A 15428-nucleotide genomic window follows, 5' to 3' on the forward strand; every position below is an offset into this window, starting at 1 on the left:
CATTGACAGGTGCCTTAATTCGTATTTCCGCCTTTCATCAACACCTTCCTTTCTTTGACCGATGGATCATAACATTCCGGAAGAAAACACATTTGGCGACAGTTGTGCACACTAGACATGGGCAAAATGATTCTTTGCGACGATTCGAGCGAGCTGGCTCTTTTGCTTACTGCGAATCACGAGCGAGCGGTGATTCGTCCGCTCGCGCTAGCCATACCTTTAATTGGACAGGAGATATAGGTGATATTTTTCGTGAGGTATTGCTTAATTAATGCAGTTTGTTCTCGAGTATACAGTTAATGGTGAGAAAAAATCAATACACAAAAATACACATTTTTTACATCTTCGATGGGAACGAATGTTACACAAATCATTATTATAGTGAGTCTTGAAGCAATAAGGCAAAGCTGTCCTCCTGTATAAAAAAAAAAACATAGCGTACGGCAATTGGAATACTTTTTTTTCTATTACAAAACAATTGATATTCTTTATCGTAATCACTGGTTTTGTGCAGCGAATACAACGAAGAAATTCAAACTAGGTAATATGTATTATAACCACTATAAATCCGATTTGTTTATGTCGAAATATACCTTGCTTTTTAAGAACCAGCTGTTTATCAGCGACTCTACAACCTAGCTCGCGAGTGCACTGTCTATCAAAAATACGCAGTGAGAAGAACAGGGTAGCTCGCGAGCGCACTGCCTATCAAAAATCCGTGCAGAAAAAAACTGCCTAGCTCGCGAGCGCACTGCCTATCCAAAATCCATCCAAAAAAAAACAGGGTAGCTCGCGAGCGCACTGCCTATCCAAAATCCATGCAGAAAAAAACTGCCTAGCTCGTGAGCGCACTGCCTATCCAAAATCCATGCAGAAAAAACAGGGTAGCTCGCGAGCGCACTGGCTATCCAAAATCCGTGCAGAAAAAAACAGGGTAGCTCGCGAGCGCACTGCCTATCCAAAATCCATGCAGAAAAAAACAGGGTAGCTCGCGAGTGCCCTGCCCATCCAAAATACGTAGCGAGAAGATCAGGGTAGCTCGCTAGCGCCCCTTCTCTTCTCACTACGTATTTTGTCCAGGCAGCGCGCTCGCGAGCTAGCTTGATCCTCTCACTATGCATATTGGCGCTCGCGAGCTGGGCTGTTTTTTTATGAATGGATTTTGGGCCAACCGGTCGCTCACGAGCTACCCTGTTCTTCTCGCTACGTATTTTGGATGGGCAGCGCGCTCGCGAGCTACCCTGTTTTTTTCTGCATGGATTTTGGATAGGCAGTGCGCTCACGAGCTAGGCAGTTTTTTTCTGCACGGATTTTGGATAGGCAGTGCGCTCGCGAGCTACCCTGTTTTTTTCTGCATGGAGTTTGGATACCCTCTCAACAATCTCAGAGAGAGTTTGTATGGAAACCGCTTATGCTTATTCTCTGCTTATTCTCTGCTGCTTGGTATAACCAGAACTCGGAGAATAAGCATAAAATGAACCGGCACTCAGTGACGTCATGGATTGGATCGAATCCTGTCCGGAGAATGATTGTTCCAAATCGCTCAAGCCATCACCACACCCGCTGTCAAAATTAAATTAAAACGAAACTCTTTTGTTTACTTTTTATTCAAAGATAGCCGCGTCGCCTTTCGTACGCTTATAAAACCCAGTTTTTGTGTAGATTTCTGTGTACAAGCTTGATTTCCTTGCTACCTATCCGTGTTACCTGTAAGTATGGAGATAAATATTAAAAATAAGACATTTTAAAGACATGCAAAACTCATATACTTACTTTTTACAGCTGTGATTGTGGGTGGTTGTTGTGTGCAATTCGATCGGGAGTTGCTAATTGTTGTTCACCTGTAAAACCTGTAAGTTGGATGAAATCAAATTGTATGTTTTTCAACTATTACTTTACATTGAAACTAAATGAAAAACTAAAAATAACATAATTGCAGGTTACCATGAGCGGTTCGAATGTGGGAGCTACTAGCTGTGGAGCACACCCTAAAATGAAACAATCATCGAAATTAAACACAAGCACACCTTACCTCAGCGTCGGCATCGTGCGTGAAGGCTAGAAATTTCATCCGGTTTTATTCCATGCTCCAAGCATTTTTTTTCGCTTCCACCACAACTAAATCATACTTCCGTGGTTGATTTTATGTTTATTCTACAAAACAAAACGTTTTTAATGATAAATATCATATAATTTGCATAAAATACTTACAAAATCACGGCACACGCGAACACTTGTTGTTTACATTTTAGCTTCACTCTCATTTGACATGTCAAAAATTTGCAAGCCCCAAAGCGTGGATCAAAAAGAGGGGTGGGAGGGGAAAGAAGGTGATGAGATCGAAGTGGCACGAAATGACCGTTGCAAAAACCGCATGCTCAGAACGCTAAGTCCCAGAAGAGGGAGATCGAGCTACGAATGTGACAGAGAGGGCATGAGAAAATGAGAGAATTTGAGTGCCATTGTCGGGAGGGTAGGCAGTGCGCTCGCGAGCTACCCTGATCTTCTCGCTACGTATTTTGGATGGGCAGTGCGCTCGCGAGCAAGGCAGTTTTTTTCTGCACGGATTTTGGATAGGCAGTGCGCTCGCGAGCTACCCTGTTTTTTTTCTGCATGGATTTTGGATAGGCAGTGCGCTCGCGAGCTACCCTGATCTTCTCGCTACGTATTTTGGACAAGCAGTGCGCTTGCAAGCAAGACTGTTTTTTTCTGTGTGTTTTGCACATACGATGCGCTCGCGCTCTACGATGTTTTATACGTGTGTTTGGAATAGCCAGTGTGGGTCGACGACAGTAGCTTGTGATGTTTTTTTTGTTTAATAAAAACGTTAATTTGAGTTTTAGTTTTAACCGCAATAAAAATATTTGATTTTTTTACATGCGGCTATTTACATTCCGTATAAGCCCAACAGTATTATAGATTTAGATTTTTTGTTTCTCGGGGCAACTAGTTTCAAACGAGCTTTTTTATATTTTTATATGCGAGCGGGCGAATCATATTTTTCTGGAATGAAGAGCGGCGGGCGCCCGCTCACTAATGGGAGCGAGCGAACCTTATGATTCCCGCTCTTCTTGCCCATGTCTAGTGCACACACATGCACGCTCATACCCTTGCGCAGACAGCTCAGCATATCTGTGTAATCTACACCATACGAAAGCAAAAGCTTAGTGTAACAAAGTTATGTTTAATGCTTAACACGTTCAGATCGATGGCAGGCCCCAGGGACTGCCAGTGAACTTTCCAGCCTGCGTTCTAGGTGCTGGTGAAACGGAAAGTTGATGAAAATCAGCGCCGGGCTGATCGTGTCAATGCGAATTAGGGCTCAGCGCGTTGCACAGCAAACCCTCCAGCGTAAACTAGCGATTCCTTAGTCATTTTTATATTGCAGTGTTTGAACTCATTGCGATTTTTTGGTTTGATTTGTGAAAATGCAACTTCATCGCCGCAATGTTTGTTAACGGCATTTTTAGGCGCCACAACAGCTCGCGAGCATTGACCACACGCGAGAAAGAGATAGCGCTATGGAGGAAAAAAGCACGGACGACGGCTGACAGCGATTGGCCGTCTGACGCACCAACACATCCAAACCTTCGAAAGCGCGCTCAGGCGAGGGGTATGAGGTGGAGCCAGGGACGGGTAGCTCGACGAGCTGCTCGACAAATTTGCCGTTGGAGAGAAAAGGAAGGCATGATAAAATTCTCAGAACGCCATAACGCCTTCCGTCGCTTTGCGCAGCGGGTTCCCTCGATGACCAAAAAAGCTTATACCAACCGCCGCCAGGTGCGCTAGTGAAAATCGAAATGATCAGCGAGTATGATCAATGTAACCAGGCCTTTATAGTTTGACAAACTTAACTTTTTTCATATTTTAACAAACATTTTCTTATTATTTAAAGATGTTTTCTTCTACTCTTTTTAGAGGCAAATTCGTCAATAAGTTTTTCTGTTTCCAATTCATTCATCAAATCTTGCTCAATATACAACAACGCATGACTATTCAATCTTTTTTCCCCCATGGAATTTCGCAAATAAGATTTTACTCGTTTTAACACTGACAACGATCTTTCACCAGATGCATTTGAAACTGGAATTGTTAAAAGTATTTGAAGCAATGTTCCATGTTAGGGAAAGTGCACGACATGTTTTTTGCCACTTCATACATAGCTTGTAAATTCACCTTGCAATCATTTCCATCTGTATCTATTTGACGCGGTTTTGCCAAACCTTCATTATCTTTAATAAAGATAAAAAATGGTCAAACTCGTCTTGCAAATTACTACTATCGATATCATTTTTTATATGCTTCAGACAGTTTGTTTAGAGATTTTTTTCTGGTTTCCTCTGACAAATCCCAATCATAAAAAAAAAACATTGAATGGTTCCAGAACTGCCTCGTACTTTTCAGCCCTTTGTGATATATGTGCTTTAACATTATCACATATCACATAGAAAGAATTTACTATAAAGTCTTCCCTAATTGAAAATTCATAACTATTTTCTTGAGATTCATCAAAAAACAATTTTCGTTTACGGGAGCGCCTATCTGTGGTAAAAAATGAAGATATATCAGATACCTCTTTGGCAATGTCTTCAAATTTTGTAAAATGAACACGAAAATGATCTACAAATTTAACAAGTGACTTCAGTAATTTAACCCCTTTCAATAGTTCACATTCAACCGTCTGCAGTGATTTACTCACAGCATTGATTCTCTGTAGAAGTGTGTTCCAACTAACGGTCATTAGCACTGTTTCATGTTTTGCCATTTATTTTAGAAGTGCATTTGCTTCGTCTAATGTCGCATATTTTTCATCTTTATCAGAATAGATTTCTGACAAAGCATCTTTAATGTTTTTGAAACCCTCTTTCAACGCGTGAACAGCATCTGCCCTTGCTGACCATCTGGTTATTGAACATCTTTTTAACAATACGGGTGGCTGATGCGGGTGTTTTTTTTTTAAATTGTCGGTCAAAACTTTCCATCGATGGGTTGAAGAGGAGAAAAATGTATACAACTTTTGCAAAAAGTTAAAATAGTGTACAGCTGTTGTACAATTTTCGGCTGCAAAATTAGCGACTAAATTGAAAGAATGATTAGCACAAGGATTAAATACAGCACTTGCACTATGTTGTTTAATGCGAGCTTGTAGTCCGGAATATTTACCGGCCATGTTGGATGCGTTATTGAATGACTGTCCCCTACAGTTTGAAATATTCAACCCTAAGTTATCTAACTTACCCAATACTTCTTGTACTAGATAAGACGCATTATGTTTGTCAATCGGAATAAAAAATAAAAAACCTTCCTTGACTTTACCACAAGATGCAACAAAACGTATGATGAAAGTTAGTTGATCTATGTGAGCAATGTCTGGTGTGGAATCTACTATTATACTGTAATACTTGGCTAACTTTACTTCTTCGACTATTTTATTTTTTATGCTTTCACTCATTTTGTCTAGAAACTCGTCGCAAATATGATGCGATAAATAGTTGACTTTGCCACGACCTTGGTTACCATGTTTCTCAAAATGTTCTTTTAAAAAACTGTCATATCCACTCAAATACTCTAGACAAGATAAAATTATTTATTCCGCTCACTTTGTTCACTTTCGTCGTGTCCTCTAAATGCTATTCCTAATCTACTTAACAATTTTATTGTACTAACTACACGTGTGAGTACTTTTCTCCAATACTCTTCCTCTTTTCTTATGTCTAATTCTAAGTCGGTATCGATTCTATTTAATATATGGGATCTTTTATAAAGAATGCACATTGAACCTATGTGCTCTTTGGATGTTTCATGTGTCGTCAAAAGGCTGGTAATAGATTTCCTGTTTTTTAACCCAGTGACAAATTTAGATGAAGAATTGGAAAAAAAAAGTAAACACGGATAGCAATGAACTCATTTTGAAGTATCTCAGAACACAAGCCAAGTTCTCTCTTCGATACCACCGTTATTTTTTTTTTCCTGTAGAAGTGATCTTTGGCGAGACTGCGATAATAGGGTTGATCGTTAGATGTATAAAGTGTTTTTGAACTTGCAATGTTGCCATAGTTTGAAGGATTCGTTTTAACAATCTTATTGATGAAATCATCCGAAAAGGGACGTTTCCACAATGCAATATCATTAATATTGGACATATTTGTGGACGGACTATCATGTGTTTCCAATGGACTATTCTGTGTTTCATTGGTTTCGAAAAGATTTTGATTGTTTTCTAATGTTGAACATTGCTTGGATGTAGACGGAAAAACATCATTATTTTCGTCTGCATTCAAAGATGACTTTGGCAATAGAAACTTGTCTAAGGCATTTTTTGCTTTTTAATAAATTCTTCTTCTTTTTTAATTTTCTTTCGCTTTTCTGCGCCGCTTTGATATTGCTTCATTTTTTTTTATTCCTATTGAGAACGAAACACTAACTTGATTTGTAATGTTTTTTTTTTAATACTTACCGTTTCTTCAAATTTACCTCAATAAAAAAATGGTCATAAAATTGTACACAGAATTTTTTAAACGATGAAGCTTAATATAATTAATAATTTTAATCCCAAATTCGCCAGCACATTCACGCTCCTACACTAATTGTAACGTCTTACTCACCTTGAGGTAATTTTAAATTTATTAATAGTGTATGATTAAATTTAAAAAAAAATATATAAAAAGGCAAAAATACAAGAAAAACCAAATGTAGCACATGAACTGAGCACCTGTAAGCGAAAGTACGTGAGAACACTTTTGTTTTCAACACATTTAACATATCAAACTTAAACTAATTTGTGAGACCAAAACACAATAAACCGTGCACAACAAATCAAACAACGAACCAAGTTCACATAAAATATTATTGAGCACACGCACCGAGCTAGTGTTAATATGAAATACGCGAGCAAACTTTTCTTTTCAGCACTTGTTACACAACGATTCACTCTTTCGTCTTAAACCCATAAAAATTGCGATCAAACTGAACCTTTTTGCTGCCTTGAACCAACTGAAAATGAATTTACTGTATGGCTGTATACGCAGCTTAAAATTATCAGGAAAAATTTGCCTATGGAGGTTTGGCAAAGTGTATATGTGCTTGTGCTAATCTTTACACGGGAGCCAACGGTTTGAAGCAGAGGTTTTCAACCTAGGAAGGAATTTTGAATTTTTTATCAAAATTTCGATAAATATCATGGTATGACACGATCTTTCCCAGCTCATGAGCTTGTGAAAAATGAAAGTGGGAAGTGAAATTATATATGCACCTTACATGGGGAAAAAGCTACAAAAAGGTTGAAAACCACTGGTTTGCAGTGCGTTTTTTTGATCAGCCAAAAAACTTTTGCTACCTTCCGTCGCGTGTCAGTGCTGCAGTTTTTTTGTTGTGGGTGCGAGTAAACCAGAAGGGGCCCCTAACCAGTTAAAACTGGTGGAGAGGATCGTATTGGTAACTTGGAATGAAATTCTAGAGAAATGAAGCGTGTGTCGGGGCCCCCAGCCAGTCAATCGTTGTTTCTTTGGTGGTATAGTGTGACATGCCAGATCAATGTGTGTGCAAATGGATTTGTGGTGCAAACAAAAACGGTTCAACGGTTACGACAGATTTTTTTTATGATACGGCTCGTTTTTTTTATGATAGCGATCGTAAACTACAGTGGCTTGTGCTTGGTGGAGTTTTGTTGATCGGTGATACCCGGAATCAGAGAACTCCTGGTTTTTGCGGGACCGGATAGCACATACGTAAGTTTAACCACCGGGGGGGGGGGGGGGGGGGGGGTGTAACGAAAACAGAAAACAGAAATTTTTAAACTTCGACGGGGCCCCTCTATAGTCGGGGCCCCAGGCGGCCGCCTAGTCCACCTACCGTTAGATCCGCCGCTGCCAGTGCTCATCCCTCTCGTGAAAAGTTTCCCGATAGAAAGCGTGAAAATGGCCTCGAATCAGGACAAGAAAAGTGGCTTGATGTCCCACGCAATTGCCCGGCTCTACAAGCAGCGTCTGGAGGAAGTGGAAAGGGAACTCCTTCTTGCCCAGCAGCCAGAACCTCCGACTGTGGGTAAGTGATCGGTGAACGGTGATTATATGCTGAACGGTGAATATAGCGATCAGTGTTTAACAATGGTTTTCGTGACTATATTTTAGATGTCCGAGCGCGTGATGCTCTGCCAGTGCAGTTTGAAGATGTTCCGATGCCCATGGAAGTGATCGGTAAGTAACGATCGTTATGCTGTATGCTGCTTATGTTGTACTCTCATGTGTATCATGTGTTATGTTGCAGACGATGCTGCTCCGCTTAGCGAAAGCGAGGAGGAAGGTACGACCGACGCAAGCAGCGGCGAGGATACAGACGTGGAGGATATCCAGGTCGAGGTGGAAATGCCAGACCATCCGTACGGAGATCTTTCGTGCGAGGATGGCTTGAGGATGTGGGCCCTGCAAACTGGACAAACTCATCGCAGTTTGAACCTTTTGCTGGGCCATTTGCGACATCACTTCCCCCAGACCAAATTGCCCCGAGATGCACGGACGTTGATGAACACGCATGTGTCCGGAGCACCGGAGACAACCCTTACACCAATCGCAGGTGGGCAGCTGTGGTACCAGGGTGTGGAAAAATGACTGCTTTCATATTGTCGGTAAGCATGTTTTAAATCTCATTTAACTCACAGTGCTCCTGGTCATGTGCTCATCTTTTTTTTCTATTCCAGCGATTGTCAGCCTACCCAGGAGGGGTTCGAGTTGAACATTTTTGTGGTCGGCCTACCCCTGTACAAGAGCAGTCGGACCCAACTTTGGCCGATTCTCATGCAGGCTCATAACGTTCCACATACTCCTGTAATGACGGTTGCGATATTCTGTGGCGAATCAAAACCGTTATTCGTCAAGGATTTTTTGCAGCCGTTTGTGGACGAAATGAACAGACTGTATGTGGCAGGTCTGACAATTAAATCCCGCTCTTACTGGGTGAAAGCGCGTGCAATAATTGCAGATGCTCCGGCACGAGCATTTATTAAAGGTATGTTGATAAAATGCACTATATATAGTCAACGCTTTCATTACGACTAAACCGTTGTAACAAGAAATCTCTTGCAACGGGTTAGCGACTGGAGCGGCTAAAATACGTTTTGCGTTTGTCCACTTAACCTTTACAGTTATTTGCGGTGAAACGAGTTACTTCTGATTTTTTTGTTTAATTTTTTTTCAGGAGTTAAATCGCATAATGTGTACTGCGCCTGCATGAAGTGCACTATCGTTGGTGAGTTGGATGGACACCGGATGTACTTCCGGTATGGTGAACAATGCCCGCCTCGGAACCACAAGGATTTTTGTGACGACAAATATCCAACACATGTCAACAACCCTACGCCCTTTACGAGTCTGTTAGGTTGCGATATCGTTGACGATTTTGTGTCAGCCGAAGACATGCACCTAATATACAAGGGCGTAGAGGCAAAGTTGCTACATTTGTGGATAAATGACTTTCCTGGCGTACCTTGTTATTTGCCATGTCGCCAGTAACGTGAAGTGTCGGCGTCTATTAAGGCTGCCCTCAAATTACCAACGGCGTCTGTTAAACTGCGCGACCTGCGATACATCCATCTGTGGAAAGCTTCGGAGTACAGGATGTTTCTGCTGGTTGCCGGTTTCATTGTTCTGAAGGATAGACTTAACGATGCAGCGTACCAACACTTCATGTTGTTGATGATGGCTGACGTTTATGTCCACCAAATACCATCGCGCTAAATGGGAACTGGCAGATTCATATTTGCATAGGTTTGTGGCAGCCTATGGAGATCTATACTAGTGACGGGTAAAGTTAGCAAAAATCCGGAGTCGACTCCGATCCGTCTCCGATAAATTCGGAATCGACTCCGGAAGGCAGGTCCGCGCTGCAATATCCGGAGTCGTTCGGAATCGTCCGGAGTCGTACGTAGTCGCCCGGAGTCGCCCGGAGTCGTTCGGAGTCGTCCGGAGTCGTCCGGAGTCGTCCGGAGTAGTTCGGAGTCGTTCGGAGTCGTTCGGAGTCGTTCGGAGTCGTCGGAGTCGCCCGGAGTCGTCCGGAGTCGCCCGGAGTCGGAGTCGTTCGGAGTCGTTCGGAGTCGTTCGGAGTCATTCGGAGTCGTCCGGAGTCGCCCGGAGTCGGAGTCGTTCGGAGTCGTTCGGAGTCGTTCGGAGTCATTCGGAGTCGTTCGGAGTCGTCGACTCCGGACGACTCCGAACGACTCCGACTCCGGGCGGATCTAGTGGTTTCATTTTGCCGGAGTCGGAATCGAACTAACAATAGTCGGAGTCGGATCGGGGCCGTGGGTGCGCTCCATACAGCACATCACAAATCTATACAGCCCGTACTTGCAAGCGTACTGTGGAGCTGTCATCAGACTGTGGGTGCCGGTGTAAAAAGCTACGAATTGATACCGGACTTAGGACTTAGCACACAACCCTGAAGGACACCTGACGTACAAAAAAACTCCTCAGATAAGTACGACCCAGTTTTAACCCTGCAAGATCGATTACTTAAGTATAAGGACAGCCAGCTAATAATGCCATCACCAAAACCAAGTTCAGATAATTTAGCTAATATTAAAGAGTGAGGTAAGCTATCAAATGCAGCATGAAAGTCAGTGTATATTGCATCAAGTTGGGTACCGACCTCAAAAGATCTAAACATAATGGACACAAAAGACATGAGATTAGTTGAGGTAGACCTACCAGGCATAAACCCATGCTGTTTAGGGCTAATAGCTGAACTACAACAATGAAATATGGTTGGGAAGATACATAGCTCAAAAGTTTTGGCTGTGGCACATGTTTGGGTTATTCCACGATAATTAGAGACAATGCTACGATATCCCTTTTTGTGTACCGGAAAAAAAAACCCAACAGGATTTCCAAAGAGCAGGAAAGACCCCGAGAGAAAGCGAAAGGTTGAAAATTTTAGCAAGATGTGGAGCAAGCACGTCCTTACAGTTTATTAAAACTGAGGCAGGAATGCCATCTGGACCAGGAGTAAAAGAGATGATGGTGATGGAATCCAGAATCAAAGTGTATGTAGTACAGGTGGTCTCATAGCATGTTTTTATAACCAAATTTGAATATCACTTTTTGACAAGATCAGTGAAAACTTTTGTTCAATCAAGTTCTCTGGAGGCTTGACGAATACTCTGAAATCTCCTGTTGGGACTGTTTGATAGGAGAGTGCCCAACGACCTGTCATAAACAGAAGGCATCCGAAGATAGCCAGAAAACCCGAACCAATACGAACCAAACTGATCAGGGCAGGGATAAAAAGGAGCGGTAGGGCAACATTCGGGGCTCTTGAACCAATTAGCGGGAAACGGGCAAATAATTCGCGAAAACAGTGAATATTTCGACCGCTCAATATCATCTGCTATTTTATTAATCTACAAAAGTACCATTAATTGTGTTTTGAAGCCAACAGTAGAATTTGATCCATGCAATATTATTGCTAAATATTGCACAATAATGTTAAACGACCAAGGCGATACGCTTTTTATACCATTATACCATTATACATACTTTTATCGAGCCAATTGCTGATGCAGGTCCCGCTGCGCAAATTCGAGCAGTTTTCTGCGTAGTTTTTAGCGTCGTTTTGTGTCAAAAAATACGCAAAAAAATACGCTAGACTTCAGCCAAAACTACGATAGCCAGCGTATTTATTGCAGTTTTTGAAGGCACGGCGAGCGAGAGAGCAAATGCGAACAAACGGCTATCTCTTTCTACCAATTCAAATTTGGCGCAATGTAATTGTGTTTGTGGATAACGATAAAAAAAAGTTACACACTACAGCGCGCTGTACATATCCATGTATTTAAAAGCCTCAAAAAGGTATTGGTTTATGATAATGGGAAGGAGGAGGACTTTCTGTATTGCACACATGTACTCATTTCGTTCGTTCCACACACTACTACTCCTGGTATTGATATTGTCGCTGTATTGCTAGTGCCGTCTCATATCCGTTCGAGACTTGCGCGTGTGCAGTGGCTAGTTTGCGGGCTGCTTTTTCAAGGATTTTTTTTTCAGCTTAATCAGCGCATACACATATATACATTGGTAAGTGTTTATTTATTTATTATTCGAATTCTTACGTGCCGTGGTTGACTCGATCGCTGGATTGACCTGTCCTCGGTCAACATGTTCCATGCCCGTTCCGATTTGACCGGTTGACCGCGATGGACACGGATGTGTATGATTCTAATTTAAAATTTACTCCTTCCTCTAGCTAACCATGAATCCGGAAGGGCACTCGAGTGGAACTGTTCGGTACAGTGCGGCTTATTGGCTGCCGCAGAGCTGTCCCAGCGCCACCTCCACATCCACCACCACCAGCACCACAACCAGCACCACCACCACCACCACTTCTACAACTCGAACCACCGACACCAAGAGCACCATAAATATTATTTCAAACACCGTTATCCGTCCAGCAAAAACCGTTGCCACAGGGAAGGAGCATAAGGTTATGATACTTACTACGGAACAATTTAGATTGATGCAGAAGCGGTCGATGACTGTGGAGGAAATGGGTCGGGCAGATGGCAAGCTGGCCAAGTACTCCAAACTACCAGAACGTCGGCCTTCTGGTCCGATTGGCCAAAACTCCATTTACCCCGCCATACCATCGTCCATTTCCGTGCGGAAGGTTATGGGAAAGCGCCCCGCCATCACCACCACCAACACCATCGTCCGTACCACCGCCAACACTACCGCCAACACCACCGTCCGTACCACCGCCAACACTACCGCCAACACCACCGCCAACACCACCGCCAACACCATCGTCCGTACCACTGCCAACAACACCGCCAACGCCACCACCAACACCACCGCCAACACCACCGCCAACACCACCGCCAACACCACCACCAACAACACCATTCCAGCCTCGCTTCCCGAGAACAAAATTCCGCGCCGCCCTATCGTCGTCCCTGCCAAAGCCGGAGTTCCTGCAACAGTTTCTGCTGTCGTTGCAACGGATGGTCCTGCCGTTGCTCCTCCTCTGACCGATGTGCTGCAGGTGATAACCGAGCTGATAACCACAATAAACCGCCGCTTCGACGAACTCACCGCGAAAATTGTAACCATGAAGAAGGAAGTGACGGTCACCCGGAAGACCGCCATGGCTACCGAAGTAACCTTAAATAAATTGCAGAAGATTGGATGTGCCGATCCAGATGGTTACGCGCTTCCGGCGACGGACGGTTTCACGCTGCAGCCCATACGGTCAGAGGAGAAGCTGAAAAGCATGGAGCATAAGTTGAGTGACAACCAATATGCAAAGAACTGCCTGGCATGGTTGTAGAACGAGGTGATGGCAACGGAACCCACCAAACGGTTGAGGGAGGTGCGGGATATTGTTTTCGACGGTGGTTTTATTTCGCGTTGCCGGTGGTCTCGGCGAAACGCAAAGATAGCGATGGTACATTATCCAAATGTATGCGAGCTATTCCGCAAAGCCGCAGCGACCTGGAAGGCGCCCATCACTACAGCTTATGTTGTGGATTTTTTTAAACGCGTGTTGCGGTATCCAGCAAAATCGAAGAATGTAAATAATGAACTAATGCACAATGTAAATAATAATGATAATCTAGGTTAGTTTAGTGTAAGATTTTTTTTTAGCGTAGGTAGTCAAGTTAAGTTTAGTTTCGTTTAGTACTTAGTTAGTTTAGTTAGTTAGTTTTTTTGTTAGTTTTTTAGTTGAATTATTATAAAATTAATATGTTGCTACGTGTGTAGCACTCGATTAAGTGAGTCGCAAACGGTAAAGATAATTTTACAAACTGTTGTTTATTCACGCAGATTTCAAGCAAATTTCAAGCAGTTTTAAAATTGGTGCTTTCTTTCCGTGATCTAATTTGCAACTAATTTTGCGTTTAGCGATGGCGCCCTGTTCTCGATCAGCTGTGCGAACTTGACCCTAGTTGAACCGCTTCCTGATTGGTCCTATTCTGGGAGAACTAGTTGTCGCACAAGCTAACCCTGTCGTCCCTTTCTATGTATTTAGTACGCCATCTGACGGGTAAAGTGGGAGTTAGGTCGATCTGCTGTTGACAGATCGATTTTTACAAACATTACTTCTGTCTAGAACGCATGTGGTCTATATTGTGCCAACACCCCACCCCAATTGCTCTCTAGTTATGTGTGTTCGTTTATGTACGAGATTCGACACATTTCACCTTGATCGAGGCTGTTGTGATGCGTACTATTGTGTGTGCTTGTACTTGTATTCTCCTTGCTCTCTATGCCTACTGTCCGGCACCTACGATGCTTATGCGTTTAGACTTTTCTGCTATCAACAACTTCATTCAACTTTCGTCTATCATAAAATGAACGTGAATTTTGTCGACGAGCTATCTTAGCACTTGTCTGTGATGTGCGTGACTGTGAAATAGGCGGATGAAATCTACTCTGTCTTCGTGACGCGGTCGGTGTAAACCTAACCCTACTTTTCGCTGTGTCGTTTTGTATGGACCGCTCACTAATACTCATATTTTCAATTTTAGCGCAATCGTCCCAACAAAGTGAGCACCAACGGCGACGTGTTCTGTTGGGCTGTAGCTAACACCGGCCTCGATGTGTTGGCAGGGGCCATATACCGCCCATCCCAATCTGCTTCTTACAGCTGAAGGCTCGCCGGGTTTGCCGATCCGTGCCTCGAGCGGTGCGACTAGCTCCAAATGCTGCAGTCCGATCAATAACTTTGGCTGCGCTTTCAGGTACGATTGGATCGAGAGTCCCTGAAAGTGAGCAAAGTTATTGGTTAGAAAATTGGCGTTAAGGTTTTGTTGCGGCAAACTTAGCTTGTCCACAGTACGAGCGTTGGCAAGCTCGTAGCGCGTGCTATCGCCTCTTGGAGAAATCGCCAAATTTATCCGCTCCCATCTCGAATCTCGTCTAGTGAGGTTGCCAGTCCAGCTCATCTCCAGGGGTTCTGGCTGACCTGTCACACCGAGAGTGCGTGCCAGATCAGCTTCCACTAGTGTGACTGCCGATCCTTCGTCCAGGAACGCCAACGTCTCGACGCTTTGCTGCCCGTGATGAATTGTGACAGGCACAATGCGGAATAGAATTCCCGACGATTTAGGCACAGTATTGTGCGTCATGCATGCCGCTCCTCCAGATTGGGCCGTCTCGTGGAGAAGCGTGTTATGTCGCATTTCGCAACCGGTGAAATCGCAACGGAATCTCGACAAGCACCGCTTGGTTCCGTGTGCGTTGAGACAAAGCTTGCACAAAGCTTTCTCATCTACCGCATGCAGGCGACTTTGCACATTCATGGCCCTGAATGTTTCGCAGAACTTTTTGTGGTGTCCCGTTTTGCTGCATATCGGACACCTCTTCTCTGCTACCGCCACTCTCGGTTGGGAGTGGACGTTAACGTGGTAACGGTTGGGAGGGTGAGGAGGTCGCACGGAGATG

The 15428-nt window shown here is 43.4% G+C and overlaps 1 protein-coding gene and 1 long non-coding RNA gene across 2 annotated transcripts; both read left to right on the top strand.

Annotated features, from left to right (window-relative positions):
* Nucleotides 1-1373: 1373 nt before the first annotated feature.
* Nucleotides 1374-2051, top strand: LOC120948074 (uncharacterized). Its single transcript, XR_007451986.1, has 3 exons — nucleotides 1374-1709; nucleotides 1783-1852; nucleotides 1940-2051. It is a non-coding gene; the product is annotated as an uncharacterized LOC120948074 (long non-coding RNA).
* Nucleotides 2052-8150: 6099 nt separating this feature from the next.
* On the top strand, nucleotides 8151-8711 carry LOC120952156 (uncharacterized). The gene is made up of 2 exons (XM_040371331.2): nucleotides 8151-8195; nucleotides 8266-8711. The coding sequence occupies exons 1-2, from the start codon at nucleotides 8177-8179 to the stop codon at nucleotides 8604-8606; spliced, it is 360 nt and encodes a 119-aa protein (XP_040227265.2). The 5' UTR covers nucleotides 8151-8176; the 3' UTR covers nucleotides 8607-8711.
* The last annotated feature ends 6717 nt before the right edge of the window (nucleotides 8712-15428 follow it).

Source organism: Anopheles coluzzii, chromosome 2, assembly GCF_943734685.1.
Source record: "Anopheles coluzzii chromosome 2, AcolN3, whole genome shotgun sequence".
Classification (NCBI taxonomy): domain Eukaryota; kingdom Metazoa; phylum Arthropoda; class Insecta; order Diptera; family Culicidae; genus Anopheles; species Anopheles coluzzii.